Consider the following 21,016-nt stretch of genomic DNA (forward strand, 5'->3'; position numbering starts at 1 on the left):
GTGGATTTCTTATAGGAAGCATATAATTGAATTTCTTCTTTATCCTGACAATTTCTGCTTTTTAAATGGATGTTTAGACCATTCATATTTAATGTGATTATTGATATGGTTGGGTTTAAATTTACCATTTTACTATTTGTTTTCTGTTTGTCCCATGTATTTTTTAACTTCCTTTTTGTTCTTTTTCTGAGTTCTTTTAGAGTGGGTATATTTTATGATTCCATTTTATTTCCTTTATTGGTTTACTAGCTGTAACTCTGCTTCACCTTTTTAATGGTTGCTGTGGGGTTCATAGTGTACGTATTCTAAGTTATCACCATTTACCTTCATATGGTATTACACTACTTTTGGAAGTGTATAAACCTTATGGTGATATTCTTTTTTTCTTCTCCTGTCCTTTGTGATATTTGTATCATACTTCTATATATATTATAAACTCAATATTTATTACGTTCCAATTATTTTTGTTTTAAATAGGCAATTACCCATTTCTCAACTTTTTATTGGGGTAAAATACACATAACATCAAATTTATAATTTTAACTATTTCTCATTATACAATTCAGAGGCATTAACTACATTTATAATGTTATGTAAGCATCACCACTATCTATTTTCAGAACTTTTCATCATCCCAAGCAGAAACTCCGACCCATTAAACAACAACTACCCATTCCCTTTTTCCCTCAAACCTTTGTAACCACCACACTCCTTTCTTCTTCTATGAATTTGCCTCTCCTGATACCTTACATAAGTGAAATTATAAAGTATTTGTCCTTTTGTGCCTGCTTTATTTTATTTAGCATGTCTTCAAAGTTCATCTCTGTTGTAGCATGTGTCAGAATTTCCTTCGTTTTTTAAGACAAACTAACATTCCATGGTATGTATATATCACATTTTGTTTATCCATTCATTCATCACTGGACACGTGGGTTGCTTCTATCTCACTGTCATTGTGAGTAATGCTGCTACGAACATAGGAGTATAAATAGCTGTTTAAGTCCTTGCTGTCAATTTTTTATATACCCAGGAGTAGAATTGCTGTATCATATAGTAATTTTATTTTTCATTTCTTGAGGATCTGCCATACTGTTTTCTGCAGTGGCTGCATCATTTTACATTCCCATCAGCAGTGCTCAAGGGTTCCAATTTCTTCACATTCACAACAATATTTGTTATTGTCTAGGCTTTTTTTTTTTTAATCATAATTGCCACCCAAAGGGGTGTGAAGTATCTTATTGTGGTTTTGATTTGCATTTCCCTAATGATTAGTGATGTTTAGCATCTTTTCTTGTGCTTGTTGTCCATGTGTATATATTCCTTGGAGAAATCTATTTAAGTCTTTTGCCATTTTGGAACTAGGTTTATTCTTGTTTAGTTGCAGGAATCCTTTTTATATTCTGGATATTAATTACTTATCAGATATGTGATTTGCAAACATTTTCTCCCATTCTGTGTGTTGCCTTTTACTCTGCTGATACCTGTGATGGTCAATTTTTTGTGTCAACTTGACTGGGCCACAGGGTATCCAGACATTTATTCAAATATTATTTTAGGTATGTCTCTGAAGATGTTTCTGGATGAGATTAACACTTAAATCTGCAGACTGAGTACTGCAGAATACCCTCCCTAATGTGGGTGGGTCTCATCCAATTAAAGACCTGAATAGAACAAAAAGACTGAGTAAAAAGGAACTCCACCTGCCTGTCTTGGGCTGGGACATTAGTCTTTTCAGTCTTTAGTCTTGAACTGAAACATCAGCTCTAGTTGGGTCTGGAGGCTGCTGGCTTTCAGACTGGAGCTACGATATATATATATCGACTGAAAAAATGCACACACGAGAAATTGAGAATTATGGTTTTTTGGGCAGAATTGCTAGGGATTTATGCCCAGGGGACAACCTGTCAGATAGCTCTGAGGGATTGTTCCAAAAAGATAAGGGAGGAGACAGCATATATAGAAGTTCTTGCCAAAAAAAAAAAAAAAATCAGGTAGTCTGAACATCAAAAGATTACTATTAAAGAAAATCAGACATCTCAAGTTAATGAATTTTGTACTTTTCTATGTATGGGAAGATGAGAGAGTCTTGGCTCATTGAAATCACTCCTTTGATATGCACCTTTACTATCTAGGGTCAATATCTTATTTATTTCCATCCTGAGTTCCCCTCAGGGTGCACCCTTGGGGGTGACTAGAGTGACCGAAGGCTTGATGGCAACATCCTTTATTTACTGAAATAGCAAGAGACATTCTTTGTCCCTATATGTATGTATCCTATTGGTTCTGTTTCTCTGGAGAACTCTAATACAAATAGATCATATTTTGGTACTGAGAGTAGTTCTGGAGGAACAGAATCTTAAGGATGAGTTTTCTTTTCTTTTCGTTTTTTTCCCCAGGTAAGTGCTTTAGTACTGTTACTGGTCTATCATAAAGGATTCAGCTCAGAAAGAGCTTAATGGAAGAGACACATAGGGCAAGGTTTGGGAGGGTGTGTGACACTACAACGGCCCCCTTCCAGCCTCCTCAAGAATGAGTTTTCTGAATTGGGTTTGGGGTTTCTGGAATTGGCTCTCTAATTTGATTAGGTTTAAAGATATAAATGACTCCATTTCCAGTATTAAAGAGAGCACTGATAGTCCTTGGCAATTAAGATACACAAAATGTCACCACTGGATACCCTAATCAACTGCTTATAAGAAGCAAGAATCTGGGCAACTGTATATATGATACTTTCAAACATTTTTGACAAATTAACAAATACAATGAGATTGATTCGTTGCTCCTAATGTCACTGAACAAAGTGGGGAAAGAAAAGGATGAGCTCAGGGATTCAAATTCTCAGTTTAAGTGCCACGTAAGTGTCCTGAAGGAGATCCTTAATTTTGTGTAACTTCAAGCTGAGATGAATGAAAATTAAACCAGAATCTCATTCTCTGACTGGCTTACAATACAGGTTGAGTTCCCAGCCTCAGTGGGTGGCTAAAGTTAAAGTGAGGGCATTGATTGAAGAGGAATAGGGATCTTGAATGTTGGCATGGGGATGTATGGAAAGGCTCAGTTAAAGTTTGGAGCACTGAAGCTCAAATTCTTATTTGTGTTCTTTGCCAGGGGAGCCTCTCCAACAGCACTTGGAATAGTCTCTCCACCCTAGTCTGAGGGGATTAACCCTGTATTGCCTGAGGAAACTATAATGATCTTTCCTGAGGCAGTTACCATGCTAGACAATGCTGTATTTCCTCAGGAACCACTCCCACAACAGGTTTGTTTCTAGACCTAAAACCAGATTCAAATCTCAGTACCACTAAAGATGAGGTTCAAAGTGTGACTCATGAGGTGTGCTACATTCTTAAAGAACTACTCAAGTTTTCTAGGTTTTACAGATAGAAATCCAAGGAATATGTGTGGGAATGGATGTTAAAGGTGTGGGATAATGGTGGAAGGAACATAAAGTTGTTGATGTGGACTCACTAAGCAAAAATTCTGTATCTAACTTTGCAGCTTGGGGAGTTAGAAAAGGTTCTAAACAGTTTCACTGGTCAGTTGGCTGAAACATGAATCAAAAGTTTACTCACAGTGAGTGAGTTAGACGTGCCAGACTTGTGGTTTGATGAAGGGGAAAGAATTAAAAGGCTTAGGGAGATCTGAACATTAAGTGGATTTGCTATTTACGATCTATCCATCCACTGTAGGAGACCCCAGAAGACATACCTTTCACCATGACTGTAAGAAATAAATTTATGAGGGGAGTCTTGGCATCTTTGGAGAATTCAGTGATCACTCTTCTCTATAGGCCAGACCCTACAGTGGAATTGGGAAATCTGAATGCAGTGGGAGTAATTGGATCCTGAAGTGGCAGGGGCCAAGTGGCGGCACTGAGCTACCAAAGGCCAGGTGGGCATGATTACCATAATGGATTAGCAGAGTCAAAACACCAGTTAGAATGTCTGACTTATGAAAAACTATAGCCTTGGCTAGTTAATCGTGGTGTTCCTAAAAGTGAAATCGTTAGGAACCTACCAAATTCTTACCTGATCTATATAAGCAGAAAATTTTTAGGTCAAGTGAACAAAAGTCTAACCTGAATCGTAAAACAGAGAGTCATGGCCCCTCAATCAACTCCCAGACTTAAGCCAGTCTATAGACCCAGAACCCCTTGAATGAAGGGGAAGCTGGGTTCCCTTGAGGAAGGACCTTGTTGAAAACACATACTATTAATCTTTCTCCAAGCTTTCTTCAAAGAGACTTACAGCCTTTTACCAGGATAACTGTGCATTGGGAAAAAGAAAATAATCAGTTCTTTTGGGGGCTAATGGACACTAGCTGAACTAACACTAATTCTAGGGATCCAAAATGTCTTCTGTGGGCTATCAGCCAGAGTAGGGCCTTATGGAAGTCACGTGATCAAAAGAATTTTAACTCAGGTCCATAACACAGTGGGCCCAGTGGGTCCCTGAACCCATCCTGTGGTTATTTTGCCAGTTCTGGAATATGTGAAATGAAAAGACATACTCAGCGGTTGGCAGAATCCCCACGTTAGTTCCCTGACCTGTGGAGTGAGGGCTATTATGGCGGGAAATGCCAAGTGGAAGCCACTGGAACTGCCTCTACCTAGGAACGTGGTAAACCAATAAATATGGCATTCCTAGAGGGATTGCAGAGATAAGTACCTCCATGAGGGAAAGAGGCACCACATCATCATTCAACTTGCCTATTTGGCTTATGCAGAAGACAGATGGGCCTTGGAGAATGGCAGTGGATTATTGTAAAATTAACCACGTGGTGACTCCAACTGCAGCTGTTGTAACAGATGTGGTTTCATTGCTTGAGCAAATTAACACACCCTCTGGTACCTGGTATGCAGCTACTGATCTGGCAAATGGCTTTTCTCCATACTTGTCAATAAGCACCTCTAGAAGCAGTTTTCTTTCAGCTGGCAAGGTGAGAAATACACTTTCACTGGTCTACCTCAGGGACATATCAACTCTCCAGTTTGGTAGAATTCACCAGGGAAGCCATCTGGTCTAGAGCTTTTCTTTGTTGAGAGATTTTTTATTACTGATTTGTTCTCCCTTCTAGTTATAGGTCTATTCAGATTTTATATTTCTTTTTTTGTAACTTTTTTTAAACATTTTTTATTGACTTATAATCATTTTAGATTTTATATTTCTTTGTTATTCAGTCTTCACATGTTTCATTTTTCCAGGAATTTTCCATTTCATCTAGGTTATCCAATTTGGTGGCATACAATTGTTAACACTACTCTCATTACCTTTTAAAAATTCTTACCTGTTTATTACTTAAAAATTATTTTTAAATTATAGTACAATATTTTATAAGTTACAGGTGTATAATATAGTAATTCACAATTTTTAAAGGTTATACTCCATTTATAGTTAGTATAAAATATTGACTATATTCCCTGTGTTGTAAAATATATCCTTGTAGCTTATTTTATATGTAATAGTTTGTACCTCTTAATCCCCTACCTCAATGTGTCCCTCCCCCATTCCTTCTCTCCACTAGTAACCATTAGTCTGTTCTCTGTATCTGTGAATCTGCTTTTTTTGTTACATTTACTAGTTTGTTGTGTTTTTTAGATTCCATATATAAGTGATAACATACAGTGCTTGTCTTTCTCTGTCTGAATTATTTCATTTAGCATAATACCCTCCAAGTCCATCCCTGTTGTTACAAGTGGCAAAAATTGTTTTTTATGGCTGAGTAATAGTCCATTGTTTATATGTACCACATTTTCTTTATTCATTCATCTGTTGATGGAGACTTAGGTTGCTTCCATATCTTGACAATTGTAAATAATGCTGCTATGAACACTGAGATGCATTTATCTTTTCAATTTAGTGTTTTTGTTAATCCTGTTTATTTCTGTAGAATCAGTAGTAATGTCTACACATTGATTTCTGATTTTAGTAATTTGATTCTTCTCTTTTTTCTTTGTCACTCCAACTAAAGTTTTCAATTTTGTTGATATTTTTAGGAAGAGTTTTTTGTCATTTATTTTCTGAATTGATATTCTATACTCTTTTATTTTAGTTTGTTCTAATCTTTCTAATCCTTCCTTTGCTAGCTCTGGGTTTAGTTTTTCTTTTTCTAGTTCCTTTAAGGTATAAAGTTAGTTTGTTGACTTGAGATCTTTTTTTCATGTAAGTGTTTATCTTTATAAATTTCCCTTTTTGCACTGCTTTTGCTATATCCCATAAGTTTTTATAAGTTGTGGTTTCATTTTCATCTCTAAGTATTTTCTAATTTCCTTGTGATTTTATCTTTGACTTACTTGTTGTTTAAGAATATGCTGATTTCCACACATGTGTAGACTTTCCACTTTTCCTTTTGTGGTTGATTTCCAATTTCATCTCATTGTGGTTGGAGAAGATACTTTGTAAAATATATTTAAAAATATATTGAGGTTTATTTTGTGGCCTAATATATGGTTTATACTGGAAAATAGATTCACACGCACTTGAGAAAATTGTATATTCTGTTGTTTGATGGAGTATTCTGTATACATCTGTTATATCTAGATGGTTTATTGGTTGTTTAAGTCCTCTATTTCCTATCTTATCTTCTGTCTCATTGTGCTATCCATTATGTAGAGTGAAATCTCCCATTATTATTATAGAACTATCCATTGCTTCAAGTCTATCAATTTTTGCTTCTTAGATTTTGAAGGTCTGTTATTAGGTACATAAATATTTATAACTGTTTTATCTTCTTGCTCTGTTGAACCTTTTATTATTATCTCTTACAATCATTTAAAATTTAAAGTCTATTTTGTCTGATATTAGTGTAACTCCCCATCTCTCTTTTGGTTATTACTTGCATGGATATCTTTTCCCATCCTTTCATTTTCAACTTCCTTGAATCTTTGGATGTAAAATGAGTCTCTCATAGACAGCATGGATCATTGGTTTTTTAAAATCTATTCTGCCAATCTCTATCTTTTGATAAAACAGTTTAATCAATTTACATTTAAAGTAATTAGTGATAAGGTGGGATTTAAGCTGCCATTTTGTTATTTGTTTTCTATTGTCTTACAGTATTTTTTCCTCTTCATTTCTTTCATTGCTGTCATCATTTGTGTTTTGTTAATTTTTTTTTTAGTGAAATGTTTTAATTCCCTTCTCATTTCCTTTTGTGTATATTCTATACTTTCTTTCTGGTTATCATGGGAATTACAAATAATTGTAAAGTTATACAATCTTTAATTTATAATAGTATACCACTCTGCCCCTATACTGCTCTGTCCACACTCCTTTCAATTACTGGTATCACACATTGTATCCTCATAGAACATATACCCAAAAACAAGCTAATAATTGTTTCTTATGCATTTGTATTTTAAGTCATGCAGAAAATAAGTGGAGTTATAAACCTAAAGTACATCAATACTAGCTTTTAAAATTTCCCATGTTTTTGCCTTTACCAAAGATTTTTGTTTCTTCATATAACCTTGAGTACTTTCATTTCACCCTGAAGGACTCCCTTTAGCATATCTCATAAGGCAGTTCTAGTGGTAATGTACTTTCTCATCTTTTGTTTCTCTGGTAATGTCTTAATTTCTTTCTCATGGTTTCTGTAATTTTTTTCCCTTTGACTGGGACATGCTTTCCTTTTTCTTTGTATGCCTTACGATTTTTTGTTGTTGTTGAAGATTGGATATTTGAATCTTATCATGTGGTAAGTCTGGAAATCAGAATCTCCTTCTCTCCCAGGGTTGTTGATTGTTTGTTTTTAATCTTGTATGGTGTGTATGTGCCAGGGATCAGCCTGAGGTATAAATTTTAGGTCTCCTCAGATCTTTTCTGCATCTTTTTATCTTTTTATTGGTGACTTTCCAAGTTCCTTTGAAAATATAATTGCATTTGAATGTCTTATCTTTAAATGTCTGGCTCCCAAAAGGGGAAAAAGGAAACATGAAGGGAAAAAAAAATTGAAACTGTCTCTTTAAATCCCCTGGTAGCTGCTTCAACCTAGTGGAGGTTGCAACCATGGGAGCTTGCCTTTGTATCCTCACCTCTGTGATTTGAAACAGCAATTCACAATCAGTACACAGATTTCTCATATTTGGAGGACAAGGTTCTTATTGCCCACCCTGGCCCTTGTAAGCTGCTCTAGGAACACATTCTGTCACAGTGGTGGAGAATAGGAAATGGACAGCTAATACCATGCTAAAGACGGCAATTGACTGAAATTACCCATACTATACTAAGCAAGTCTTTCTTTGAAAGCTGCAAGCCGTTGAATAGACTCCAGAATTCCAAAATAGTTAAATCAGACAGATTCTGCCAATACAGTTGTCTATCTGGAGGAATGGATTTCTCATGCTTTCTACTCAGCCATCTTCCCTGGTGTCACTCCTCTTGCCTGATATTTTGATTGAATATCATATATTGTGAATTTTATCTTGTTAGCTGCTAGGTATCTTTCTAATTCTATAAATATTCTCAAACTTTTAGAACACAGTTTTGTGGAAGTAGTTTGATCCTTTTGAATCTTCCTTTTGTGGATTGTTATGTGAGACTATGGCAGCATTTATTTTAGGGCCAATTTTGTCTCCACCACTGAGGCAAAAATCATTCTGAGTACTCTACCAGATGTCCCAGGAGCTATGCTTTCTACTCCAGCTGGGAACAGAAAAAACTCCTTCTCCCTATGTGAACTCTGGGAACTGTTCCTATTAAAACTTTTAGTGGCCCTCTATTAGTTGTTTCAGATAAGAGGGTAAGTCTGGTCCATGTTACTTCATTAAGGGTGGTAGCCTAAGGTTAATTCTTCTTTTAAAAGCATTTTAAAAATTGTAATAAACGTAAGTGGAAACTCACAATTGAAAAACTCAATGAATTATCATGAAGTGAACAAGTTAAAAAAAAAAAAATTATCTGCACTACAGAAACCTCCCCATTTGCTCCAAAGATAACAATTATCCTGACCCTTAACACTGCAGGTTGGTTTTTCCTAATAAATGGGAGCATGCAGTATATATTCTTTAATGTCTGGCTTCTTAATACTAAGTTCATGAGATTCTTTACATGAAGCCATAGTTCATTAATATTTATTACTATCATTCTATTTTATGATTTTATCCATTCTGCTATTTTTGCCTACTATAAATAATATTGCTATAAAGATTTCTGTGAATGTCTTTTGATGCACGTGTGCATGCATTTCATCTATGAATAAAACTGCTGGGCAATGAGGTATGCACAGATTCAACTTTAATAAATAATGCAAAGTAGGTTTTTTCTTTAAGCTTTTTATTTCAAATTAACTTTAGACTTTTAAGAACCACAAAAATAGCAGATTTTCCATATATTTTTAACCCAGCTTTCCTTACTGTTAACATCTTACATAACTGTAGTACACTTGTTAGAACCAAGAAATTAAAATTGACACAGTACTATTAAATAAATATCTCATTTGAATTTTCCCACTTTTCCCACTAATATCCTCTCTCTGTAACCAGATCCTATGCAAGGTCTCGTAACATTTACTTGTTTCTCCTTATTCTTCTGCAGTCTGTATCATTTCCTTAGACAATTGTTCATTGTCCTTTATGATCTTGATATTTTCAAAGGATATTTTTGAATGTCTCTCAATTTTGGATTCTCTAATATTTTTTATGATTGGACTGATGTTACGCATTTTGGGGGCAAAAATACCTCAGAAATGATCTGTGTCTTCAGTACATCATATTACAGTGTTTTGTGGTATGACTAATGTTGACCTTGATCTTTTGGCTATAGTGGCTTGGTGACTGTAAAGTTACTATTTTTTTCCTTTATAGTTAATAAATATCTTGAGGAAGATACCTCGAGACTATGTACATTCTGTGTCTTCTCAAACTTTTGTCCACTTTTTGGAATTCATTGATAAATACTGTCTGCAACAATTATTTGTGGTGTTTATCTGATGGTAATTTTAATTTTTATTATTTAAAAAAATTATTGAAGAACAGTTGATTTACAATGTTGTGTTAGTTTCTAGTGTACAGCAAAGTGACTCAGTTATTTATATAAATATTTATATACATTCTTTTTCATATTCTTTTTGATTATAGTTTATTACAGGATATTGAATATAGTTACCTGTGCTAAATAATAGGTTCTTATTTATCTATTTTATATAGAGTAGTTTGTATCTGCTAATCCCAAACTCCTAATTTATCCCTCCCTCTACCTTTCCCCTTTGGTAACCATAAGTTTGTTTTCTATGTCTGTGAGTCTGTTTCTGATTTGTAAATAAGCTCATTTGTATCATTTTTTAGATTCTACATATAAGTGATATCATGTGGTATTTGTCCTTCTCAGTCTGACAATAATAATGTCTTATTTGTGGAATTTTACAAACATAGAAATAAAATACTGAACAATAGGATCTTAAAAGGAGACTGATCAAAGTTAATGCACTAAGATACTTGTACTATTCAAGATGGGTATTGATATTGATTTAACCTTAGAATGTGTTAATTTATGAATACATGTGAAGACATTTTTAAGGAAACAGTTGCTACAAGGGAAAAAAATCAATACAAAAGTCAGCAAGCAGGGTGAAAAAGTGACACAACATTGTAAAATGATTATAAATCAATAAAAAATGTTAAAAAAAAGGTGAAAAAGTCAGAAAAATAAGTATTCCAATCAATCTTATGTAGTTCTCACTTTGTTCCTGCTGTTGCTAATCTGATTGCCTCACTTTCATTCCCTATCTGGCCTTTTGGCTCTTCTATGACATATGTAACAAATTCTCTACTTTAAATTTGTTAATGCTTTACATATCTATTATTCTCTGTTTTTCTGGTTAGACACTGACTGGTATATTCAATCTATGTAAAAATTAAAATTAAAATACAAAGGTTGTTAGGTTGGATGAAAAATAATTCAGTAAATGTTCTTTATTTTTTAATCAACTTATTTTGGAGGTAGTTTGATTCAGTAAATTTCATCAGAAATTTATTTTTTATTATATTTTTATTCTGGGGGGGATTAGGTTATTTATTTATTTATTTATTTATTTATTTATTTTTAATAGAGGTACTGGGGATTGAACCCAGGACCTCATATATACTAAGCACACATTCTGCCACTGAGCTATACCCCCACCCTCCCAATAAATGTTCTTTAGAAGGTCTATATCTAAAACAGAAAAAACAGAAATTGAAAACAAAAGGATGGCAAATCATATACCAGACAAATACTAACTGTTGATGCAGTTGTTTTAGTATCAGACAAATAGACTTCAAGTCAAAAAGTATTACTAGAGATAAAGAGGGTTATCATGGGATAATAAGATTCAATTTCATATACGATAATTCTGCACTTGCATGCAGGCCTATGCCCCTAGTGACAAAGCTTGAAAATACATAAAGAAAAAGACTTCAGTGTTAGTACAAGAAGAAATTGAAAAAAAAAAAAACCTACTATTATACTATAATTGATAAATTAAGCCAACAAATCCACATTGAAGATGTAAAAGGTTCAAACAACAAAATAACAAACTTCATCTAATGTACATATACAGGAACCAACATTAAAAACTGGAAAATGCATATTCTCTCTAAACACAGAGGGAACATTTCCCAAAATTGGCCATGTTTTAGGTTAGAAAACAGGTTTTAAGACTTTCAAAGAATAGATATCATATAGAGTGCAATGCAACCAAATTAGAAATTAGTGAAGAAAAGATGCCTTAAAAAAAAAAAAAGAAATGGGTGAAAACTCCAAAATAATTCATAGAAGTCACAGTAGAAATTAGAAAACACTTAGAATAACAATAAATGTACTATATTAAATGCATGTGAGATGTAATGGAAGCAGTATTTACAGGGAAATTTATACCTTATATAAGAAAAGGACATTAAAAATGCGTAAGTTAAAAAGGCAACTTAGAAAAAAGGCAACTTAGGAAAAAAACCAACAGATTAAGCCCAGAGGATATAAAATGAAGGAAATAGTAAAAATTAAGAGTACAAATTTTAAAAATAGAAAAGAAAGAAAAAAAAAGAAAAGAAAGATACAATGAGGAGGCTCAAGAAGGCTAAAAGATGCTTCTCTGAGAAGTCGAATTGAACAATCTTTGTTACAGTTGATCAAGAAAAAGACAAAGTGCAAATAAACACTGAAGGATGAAAGGGGTGATACAACAACACATGCAACAGAGATTGAAAAGACAATAAAGGATATAGAATATTGTGTGCAACTTGGGGACAGTAACTTAGAAAGCTTAGGTGAATTGGGAAATTTTTATACAAACTTTTTCAGGGAAGAGAAAAATAGGAAACTCTTTACAACACATTTTTATGATATTAATATCATGTTACTCTCATAATTGATAATTTTGCTGGATATGCAATTCTAGGTTGAGAACTATTTACTCTTCAAGGCTCTGAAGTTGTTTATCAATATAAAAATTATTAAGATATATATACTGTTTACATACTAAGTCTTTGAAATTTAGCATGTAATTTGTACTTACATATCAAATTGCATGCTAAATTTTCATCAGAAATATTTGATCTATATTTAGATTTCATAAAATATATAGTTGAAGAGCTAGATTCATACACCAAGTTCTTCAAAAATACTTAAATTTTTCCAATAAATGAATCACATATTAGTTTTTAAATTTCAATTAGTTTAATTAAAATTAAAATTAATTTCCTGTCACATTTGCCTCATTACAATTGCTCAATAGATTCATATGGGTAGTGGCTACCATATTGGACAGAGTGGCTCTATAAAAAGTCTTGCATATGTGTACCAGGAAGCATGTTCAAAAATTTTATACCATTCTTTGTAAAAGCACAAAGACTGGAAACAAATAAATATAGTAATGGATAAGTATACTCTAGTTCATTTGTGCAACAAAGTACTAAACACACAGCAGTGTAAATGAATGAGCTACAGCTATATACTTCAACATGGATCAACTCAAAAACACTATGTTGAGGTAAAAAGCAAGTCACAGAAGGATAAAGAGAATAATTTAAAAACAAGCAAAACTACACAACCTATTGTGTGTCTACGGATGTGTGTGTGTGTGGGTGTGTGTCTGCCCTAGAGGAGGCAAGACTTTACCTCAACCATTTTAGGTTTTCCTTCACAAAGACAGATTAACAAGAGAAAAGCAGTTTGTTAATGTGTGCAGTGTACATCACCTGGGAAAAAGTTAAAGAGGAACTCCAAGCGGCTTATGTTAGCATCTTCAACAAAGAACAATAAATTAATGAAGAAATGACAAGATAAAAGAAAGTAGTTTTTGGCTTTCAACCTGGCCGATTGTGGGAAGGTAAATATATGGGAGAAAACTAACAGAGTAGGATTTGTTTGCAGATTCCTCTGGTGCTGATAAGTCTGTCTTCAGTAAAAAGAATTTGTATCTTGCCTTCAGGTAGAAAAGGGGGATGGTAGAGAAAGCTTTTTCTGTGTTTCCTGATTCTTAACTGCCTTGAGATCAAAATAATTTTTATGTCAGAGGCATATTTTGGGGTGACATTCTGGTTTCCTTCACTGCTGTAACAATTTCTACAGCTGCGTGGTATTAAACAACAGATATTTTATTGTCTGACAATTCTAGAGGTCAGAAATTCTAGAAATTCTAGAGGTCTGAAATCTGTGTCACTGGGCTGAAGTCAAGATGTCACAGGGTTGCACTCTCTCTCTGCACTCTCCCTCTCTGAAAATCCATTCCTTGCCTCTTGCAGATTCTGGTAGCTGCTGGAATCCCTTGGCTATGGCCACATCACTTTTATCTCCAAGGCCAGCAGCTTCAAATCTCTCTCTGCTCCTTCACATTGAAGTATTTCCTCTTTATGTGTCCACACAATACTGTGCCTTCTGCCTTCCTTCTATAAGGACACTTGTGATTGCCACAGGGCTCTCCTAGATAATCCAGGATAATGTCTCCACCCCAAGATTATTAATTTAATCACATATGCAAAGACCGTTTTCCATATAAAGTAACATTTACACATTCCAGGGATTAAGACCTGGTATCTTTTGAAAGAGGGACTTCCTTCAGTTTACTATAATGTTAAAAGTATAGAAACTAAAATTAAGGGTAGTAATTATCTCTGGGCATTGGGAAAGGAACGCAACTGATATAGGGAACACAGGAGACTCTAAAGATACTCTGTTTCTTCAACTGGAGAATAGGAATACAGTGTTCATTTTGCTATTGTTATCATCTGCATCACAGGTTCTATCTTGCTCTAGATTAGATGCTCAAATTATGGTGCTTTCTCTACCTACCTTCTTGGATGTTTTCACCCTTGTGGCATATAGTAAGCACTTAATAACATTAGCATTTAAAGTGTTTACCAGGTTACCTATAGATAATCTGGTTTAATCCCCATGATAATTCAACATAGACAGGTATTACTATTAATCCTATTTCACATATGAGGAAATTGAGACTGACTGAGGCTTGTCTAAAGGTCATGGTTGTTATACATGGTGGATCCTGGAATCAAATACAGGTAGTCTGATTCTACTGTCTGTAACTTTTTTTTTTTTTTTTGGATTGTAGGGTTTTTAAAAAATTAAGGTAAAGTTCACATACAATAAAATTCATCCTTTTTGGTATACTGCTCTGAGAGTTTTGACAAAGGCATACAGATGTGTATCCACTGCAAATTTCAGATTTAAAATAGTTCCATCTCAAAAAATACCCTCACGCCCCTTTGTAGTCAGTCCTTCACTGACCACCAACCCCCTGCAGCCCTTAGTTTTCTGACCTTATAGTTCTTCCTTTCCTGAATGCCTACAAATGGACTCAGATCCTATGTCATTCGAATCTGTGTTAGCACAAAGCATTCATCCAGTAGTTGAAGGACATTTGGGTTGTTTCCAGTTTGGAGCAATTATGAAGAAAGGCATTACAAACATTCATGTAGAAATTATTGTATAAACATACATTTTCATTTTTCTTGACAAAATACCTAGGAATGTTATTGCTATGTCATATGGTAGCATATGTTTATAAGAAATTGTCAAACTGTTATCTTAAGTGGCTTTACTATTTTGCATTCCAACCAGGATAGTATAAAAGTTCCAGTGGCTCTACCTCCTTGTCTGTGCTGAGAATTGTCATCATTTATTTAGATCTTCTTTGGTTTCTTTCATCAATGTTTTGTAATTTTCAAGGTACAGATCTTGCACTTGTTAGATTTATACTCAATTATTTCATGTTCTTAGTATAATTACAAATGGTACTGTTTTATTAAATTTCAATTTCCAGTTGTTTATTGCTAGTGTATAGAAATATGATTTTGATTTTTGTATACTGGTAGCTTTTTTATAGAGTCTTTGGGAGTTTTTACACAGATATTTTTTTTTTTGGTCTGTAAATAGAAACCTTCTATTTCTCCCTTTCCAATCAATATTCTCTTATTTCCTTTTCTTACCTTATTGCATTGGGTAGGACCTTGATCCAAGGTTGAGTAAAAATTATTAGAGCAGAATCCTTAGAGCACTTTAGACTTTCACTATTAAGTATATGCTAGCTGTAAATTTTTTGTAAATGCATTTCATCAGGTTGAAGAAGTTATCCTCTCTTCCTAGTTTGTTATAGAATTTTTTTAAAAAAATCATGAATAAATGTTGAATTTTGTTAACTGCTTTTTCTGCATCTATTGAGATGACTGTATGCTTTTTCTTGTTTAATTTTTTTATATAATGATTTACATTTATTAATTTTCAAGTTTTGAATCGGCCTTGCATTCTAGGAATAAATTCCACTTGTTCATAATGTCTTTTTTAAAATGTATTATTTGATTCTAATTTCTAATATTTTGTTAAGCATTTTTGTGACTATGTTCATGAAGAACATTGATTTATAGTTTATTTTCTTATGTCTTTATCTGGTTTTGTTATCAGAGTAATGCTGGCCTCAAAGAATGAGTTGGGAAATGTTCTTTCCTTTTCAGTTTTCTGGGAGAATTTATGAGCAATTGGTTAGCTTGTAATGTTATTCTTCAGCACTTGGCCTAGCAAACATTGTCTCTGTTCTCCTGTATATCTGACTTAAACTATTTGCTACAATTGGATCACTGGTTTCTAATTGCAGTATTTCCAGCACTTAACATTTGATTCCTCCTTTTTTAAATTAAATTTTTTTTGTTTAATTTTAACTGTTGTAGAATACATACAACATAAATTTTACCATCTTAATCATTTTTTTAAGTGACAGTTCAGTAGTATTAAGTATATTCACATTGTTGTGCAATCAACCTCCAGAACTTTTTCATCCGGCAAAACTAAAGTTCTATACTCATTAAACAACAACATCCCATTTCCCTCTTCCCCCTAGCCTCTGGAAACCACCATTTTACTTCTTTCTATGAATTGAACTATTCTTTATAAATTTTGAATATTAGCCCCTTATCAGATATGTGATTTGCAAATATTTTCTCCCATTCAGTAGGTTGATTTTTCATTTTGGTGATGGTTTCCTTTTTCTGTACAGAAGCTTTTTAGTTTGATTTAGTACCACTTGTTTATTTTTGCTCTTGTAACCTTTGCTATTGGTGTCAAATCCAAAAATAATTATTGCCAAGACCAATGTCAAGGAGCTTGCCATCTATGTTTTCTTCTGCAATTTTCTGATTTCAAGTCTTACACTCATATTTTAACCCATTTTGGGTTAATTTCTGTATATGATGTAGGGTAGTAGTCCAGTTTCATTCTTTTGCCTGTGGCTGTCCCATTTTCCCAGCACCATATTTTGAAAAGACTGTCCTTTCCCCATTGTATATTCTTGGATCCTCTGTCATAAATTGACCATATACGTGTGGGTTTATTTCTGGGCTCTGTTTCATTCCATTGATCTCTGTGTGTGTTTTTATGCCAATACTATATTGTTTTGACTAGTACAACTTTGTGATATTGTTCAAAATCAGGGAGATTGATGCTTCTAGTTTTGGTCTTCTTTCCAAAGATTGCTTTAGCTCTTCAGAGTCATTTATGGTTGCATACAAATTTTGTGATTTTTTGTTCTATTTCTGTGAAAATGCTGGGAATTTTGAAAAGGATTGCATTTAGTTTGCAGATTGCTTTGGGTAGTATGGACATTTTAACTATATTAATTCTTCTAATCCATGACCATGAAATGTCTTTCCATTTATTTGTGTTTTCTTCAATTTCTTTCATTAATATCTTGTAGTTTTCAATATACAGGTCTTTCACCTTCTTGGTCAAATTTATTCCTAGGTATTTTATTCTTTTTGATGCAATTATAAATAGGATTATCTTCTTAATTTCTCTTTCTGATAGTTCATTATTAGTGTATAGAAAATGCGACAGATTTTTTTGTGTATAATTTTGTATTCTGCAACTTTGCTGAATTCATTTTTTAGTTTTAACAGTTTTTTGATGGGATTTGTAGGGTTTTCTACACATAAGATTGTATCATCTGCAAATAGATGTGATATTATTTCCTCCTTTCTAATTTGGATGTCTTTTATTCTTTTTCTTGCCTAATTATTCTGGCTAGGACTTCCAGTAATATGTTGAATGGAAGTGGTTAGAATGGGCATCCTTCCCTTGTTCCAGATATTAGAGGAATAACTTTCAGCTTTTCACCATTCAGTATGATGTTAACTGTGGGCTTGTTATATATGGCATTTATTATGTCAAAATATGTTTGCTCTATACCTGCTCTGTTGAAAGCTTTCATCATGAAAGGGTGTTGAATTTTGTAACATACTTTCTCTGCATCGATTAAAATGATCATATGATTTTTTTTCCTTCGTTTTGTTACTTTGGTGTTTTTCATTCATTGATTTTCTTTTCTTTTCCTTTCTTTTTTTTTGAGTAAAGGTAGATTTATTTAGAGAGATACATACTGCATAGAGTATAAGGTAAGAGAAAAGAAAAATGTGTGGGAGTTGGATTCTCAGGTTAAAGTAAAAGTAGGTACACACTCCATAGGTAGAGTGTGGGCCGTATCCAAAGAGGAGGGAGTGAAATAGAGCCCACTGATTTTCATATATTGAACAATTTTTGCATCACTGGAAAAAATACCACTTGGTCATGACATATAATCTTATTAATGTGCTGTTTAATTCTGTTTGCTAGTATTTCATTGAGGATTTTTGCAACAATATTTATTAGGGATGTTAGTATGTAATTTTCTTTTTTAGAAGTATGTTTATCTAGCTTTGGTATGAGGGTAATTCTGGCCACAAAGAATGAGTTGAGAAATGTTCCTTTGTCTTCAAATTTCTGGAAGAATGTATGAGGAGTTGGTATTTTTCCCTTAACCACCATGCTATGTGTTAGCTTGTAATGTTATTCTTCATCACTTGGCTTATCAAACTTTGTCTCTGCTCTCCTGTGTTTCTGACTTAATTTGCTGCAACTGCATTACCTATATCTGATTGTAGTAATCCCAGCACCTAACATCTGATCACTCTTTTGACATGGTGATTTCGTTCACAAAGTCCAAATCTCACTCTTATTGTAAGGAGTTCGTTCTGTCTGAACCCAAATTGAAAGAGTAATTGATAAAGTTAGAAAGGAAGATGCAGTAGTTCTTCATCTATCAGATTTACTGTGCCCTTTTAAAATATTTTTAACATCCTTTTTGTTCCTCTGAAATGAAATTCATAGATAAAATATCCACACTTATACTTTAAAAAATTAATATGTGAGGGTAAATAAAAGTACTAATTTATAATAACATGCATTTCAATGTGTAAATTCTAGGTCAAACTTCACTGGAAATCATAACAAAGAAATAGAGGCTTGCATCCATATATAGAATTAAAATAAATATGAAAGCTACAAATATAGGCTGATACAAACGCAGGTTTATTGTACTGGCACTATACACTATTAGCAACAGTGCATTGCTAGTTGGTACTGTGGTGTTTCAGAACGGTGAAATTTGATTGCAGAAATTCTTTAGAACATTTTCCTCTCATTTACATAATATTTGCATTCTTGGAAATTTCAATAAACAATTAAACTTGGTTAAAAGATACTTTTTGTTTATATTTTAAATACAGTAATTTTCTAAGCTCAAATAGTTATAGTTTTTTTTTTTAAACCTGTGTGAATGTCCTATGGGATCATCAAAATTTATGCAGGATTGGGCCAGTTCTTCAATGTGTGTACTGTCCACTGCACTGTAGGATGGTATGGCATCCCTTAGCACCCTTTGCTAAATACAGTCAGTCCTCCCTCCCAGTCATTGTTACAACCAAAAATGCCTTCACAAATTTCTAAATGCCGCATATGAGGCAGTAATTATCCTCACTGAGAACTACTGGGATAAAGTGATGAACAGAAGAAATTTGCTGATAGACTCTTGATGAGGGGAGATAAAGAAATAAAAGTTATGTTGAGGAATATTCTGATACCTGCTTTCCAGGTGTAAGGGTTAAGTAAAGAAAAAAAGTAACTTCCTTTAATTAATTAGCTAATTAATTCATTTGTTTATAGCAGCCACAGTCTATAAGGCATTTTCACATATCTTACATGTCTCCTGTGAACTTAGCATCTCATTATTTTATAGATGAGTCAGGGCAGATCAGAATTTTTAAGTGAGTTACTAAAAGTCATTTTAATGAAAGCTAGAGTTGTCATCCAGATATGGTTTCAAACCCAGTATTTTTTCCAGTATATCATAGCAATACTAAGATGAAGGCAGAGAAAAAAGTTTTAAGAGAAAAATCTGAGACTCACAGAAAAGCTGGAATTAACAGAACTTTGATTAGACAGATTTGTAGTGACTGTCACTGATACTGTGGGAAGAAAGGTGATCAAAACTTACTGTCAAACTGAGGATTTATTGGGGTGGGTATAGCTAGGTGGCAGAGAGCATGCTTAGCATGCACAAGGTTCTGGCTTCAATTCCCAGTACCTCCACTAAACCAACAACAACAACAACAACACACTGAGGATTTTTTAATATATTTCCCCCTTCTTATTCTTATAGGGCCTTAATATGGAGCTGAGTGACATAATGCACAATGTGCAGCGGATATTAAATCGCTATACTGTTGATGAGCATGTGCACTCTGGAAGGAAGATATTCCTTGAAGAACATAAGAAACGGAGAACAAGTTTGCTGGAGAAACTAGCTGCTTATATTAAGTCTGCTGATATTAAAGACAAGACTCTTGCCGACTTCCTGGCCTGGTTGGAAGAATGGCGTAAGTTTCCAGAAGTGGCTTAAAGTTATTAGAAAAGCTAGAGAACAGAAATTTGAAAGATTATAAGTAAATTTATAAGTAAATTTGAAAGATTAGAAGAAGACTAAAGAAGAAAAGACTAAGGAACCATTGTTCTCTGTTCCAGTAAGAATAAAATAAGGAATATAAAAACTTGCTCACTCAGTATCAGCTTTTCTGGCCTCCTTGCTTTTCTTCAAGCATGCCAGCATGCTCCTCCTAGTGTCTTTATGCTTCCTATTCCCTTCCCTGGAACATTTTCCACCACGTAGCCAAATGGCTCATTCTCTGCTTTTATCTCACTTTTAAATGAGATGTTCTCTGACTATCCCCATTCTCTACCCCTGGCATTGTTCATTATTCTTTAGTCTTCTTTATTTTTGTCTATAACATTTCTTACCATCTGACATACTATATAATTAATGATTCTTATTTTTTATTTTTTGTCTATCTCCTTTCACTAGAATGTAAATAGCATGAAGTCAGGGAATTTGCTGTATCTTTAGAGGAGACACTGGTTGAATCAAAGAATGAATAATCTAAGAACACAAAAAAGAGAAATTTCATTTATTTACAAGAAATCTCATGTAATAGGGATTATAAAATACTAGCTAACCTACCAAAGGAATTAACTGGTGTTTAGATCCCCAATATTAAAACACATGTTTTAGATATCTACTTTCCTAAAGTCAGGAAACTAAACCAAATAGACACCTTTTAACCAGATTCATGTTTTCATGTCCAAGACTTACTATTCAGCCTTCTATTCCAAGTCTCTTCTTTTTTCATTTCTTCATGGAGAAAAGCCTCAGAATAACAATAAGTATG

The 21,016-nt window shown here is 33.7% G+C and overlaps 2 protein-coding genes across 2 annotated transcripts in view; one reads left to right on the forward strand and one right to left on the reverse strand.

Moving 5' to 3' along the window:
* LARP4 (La ribonucleoprotein 4) overlaps window positions 1–21,016 on the reverse strand; it is a 132,497-nt gene that overhangs the window by 67,833 nt on the left and 43,648 nt on the right. The window lies entirely within an intron of this gene.
* FAM186A (family with sequence similarity 186 member A) overlaps window positions 1–21,016 on the forward strand; it is a 58,999-nt gene that overhangs the window by 4,765 nt on the left and 33,218 nt on the right. Inside the window, exon 2 of the mRNA XM_072972817.1 lies at window positions 19,954–20,170. Within this exon, the coding sequence (XP_072828918.1) occupies window positions 19,954–20,170 (217 nt within the window). The remainder of the gene's footprint in view (window positions 1–19,953; window positions 20,171–21,016) is intronic.

This window comes from Vicugna pacos, chromosome 12 (genome assembly GCF_048564905.1).
Source record: "Vicugna pacos chromosome 12, VicPac4, whole genome shotgun sequence".
Taxonomy (NCBI): Eukaryota; Metazoa; Chordata; class Mammalia; order Artiodactyla; family Camelidae; genus Vicugna; species Vicugna pacos.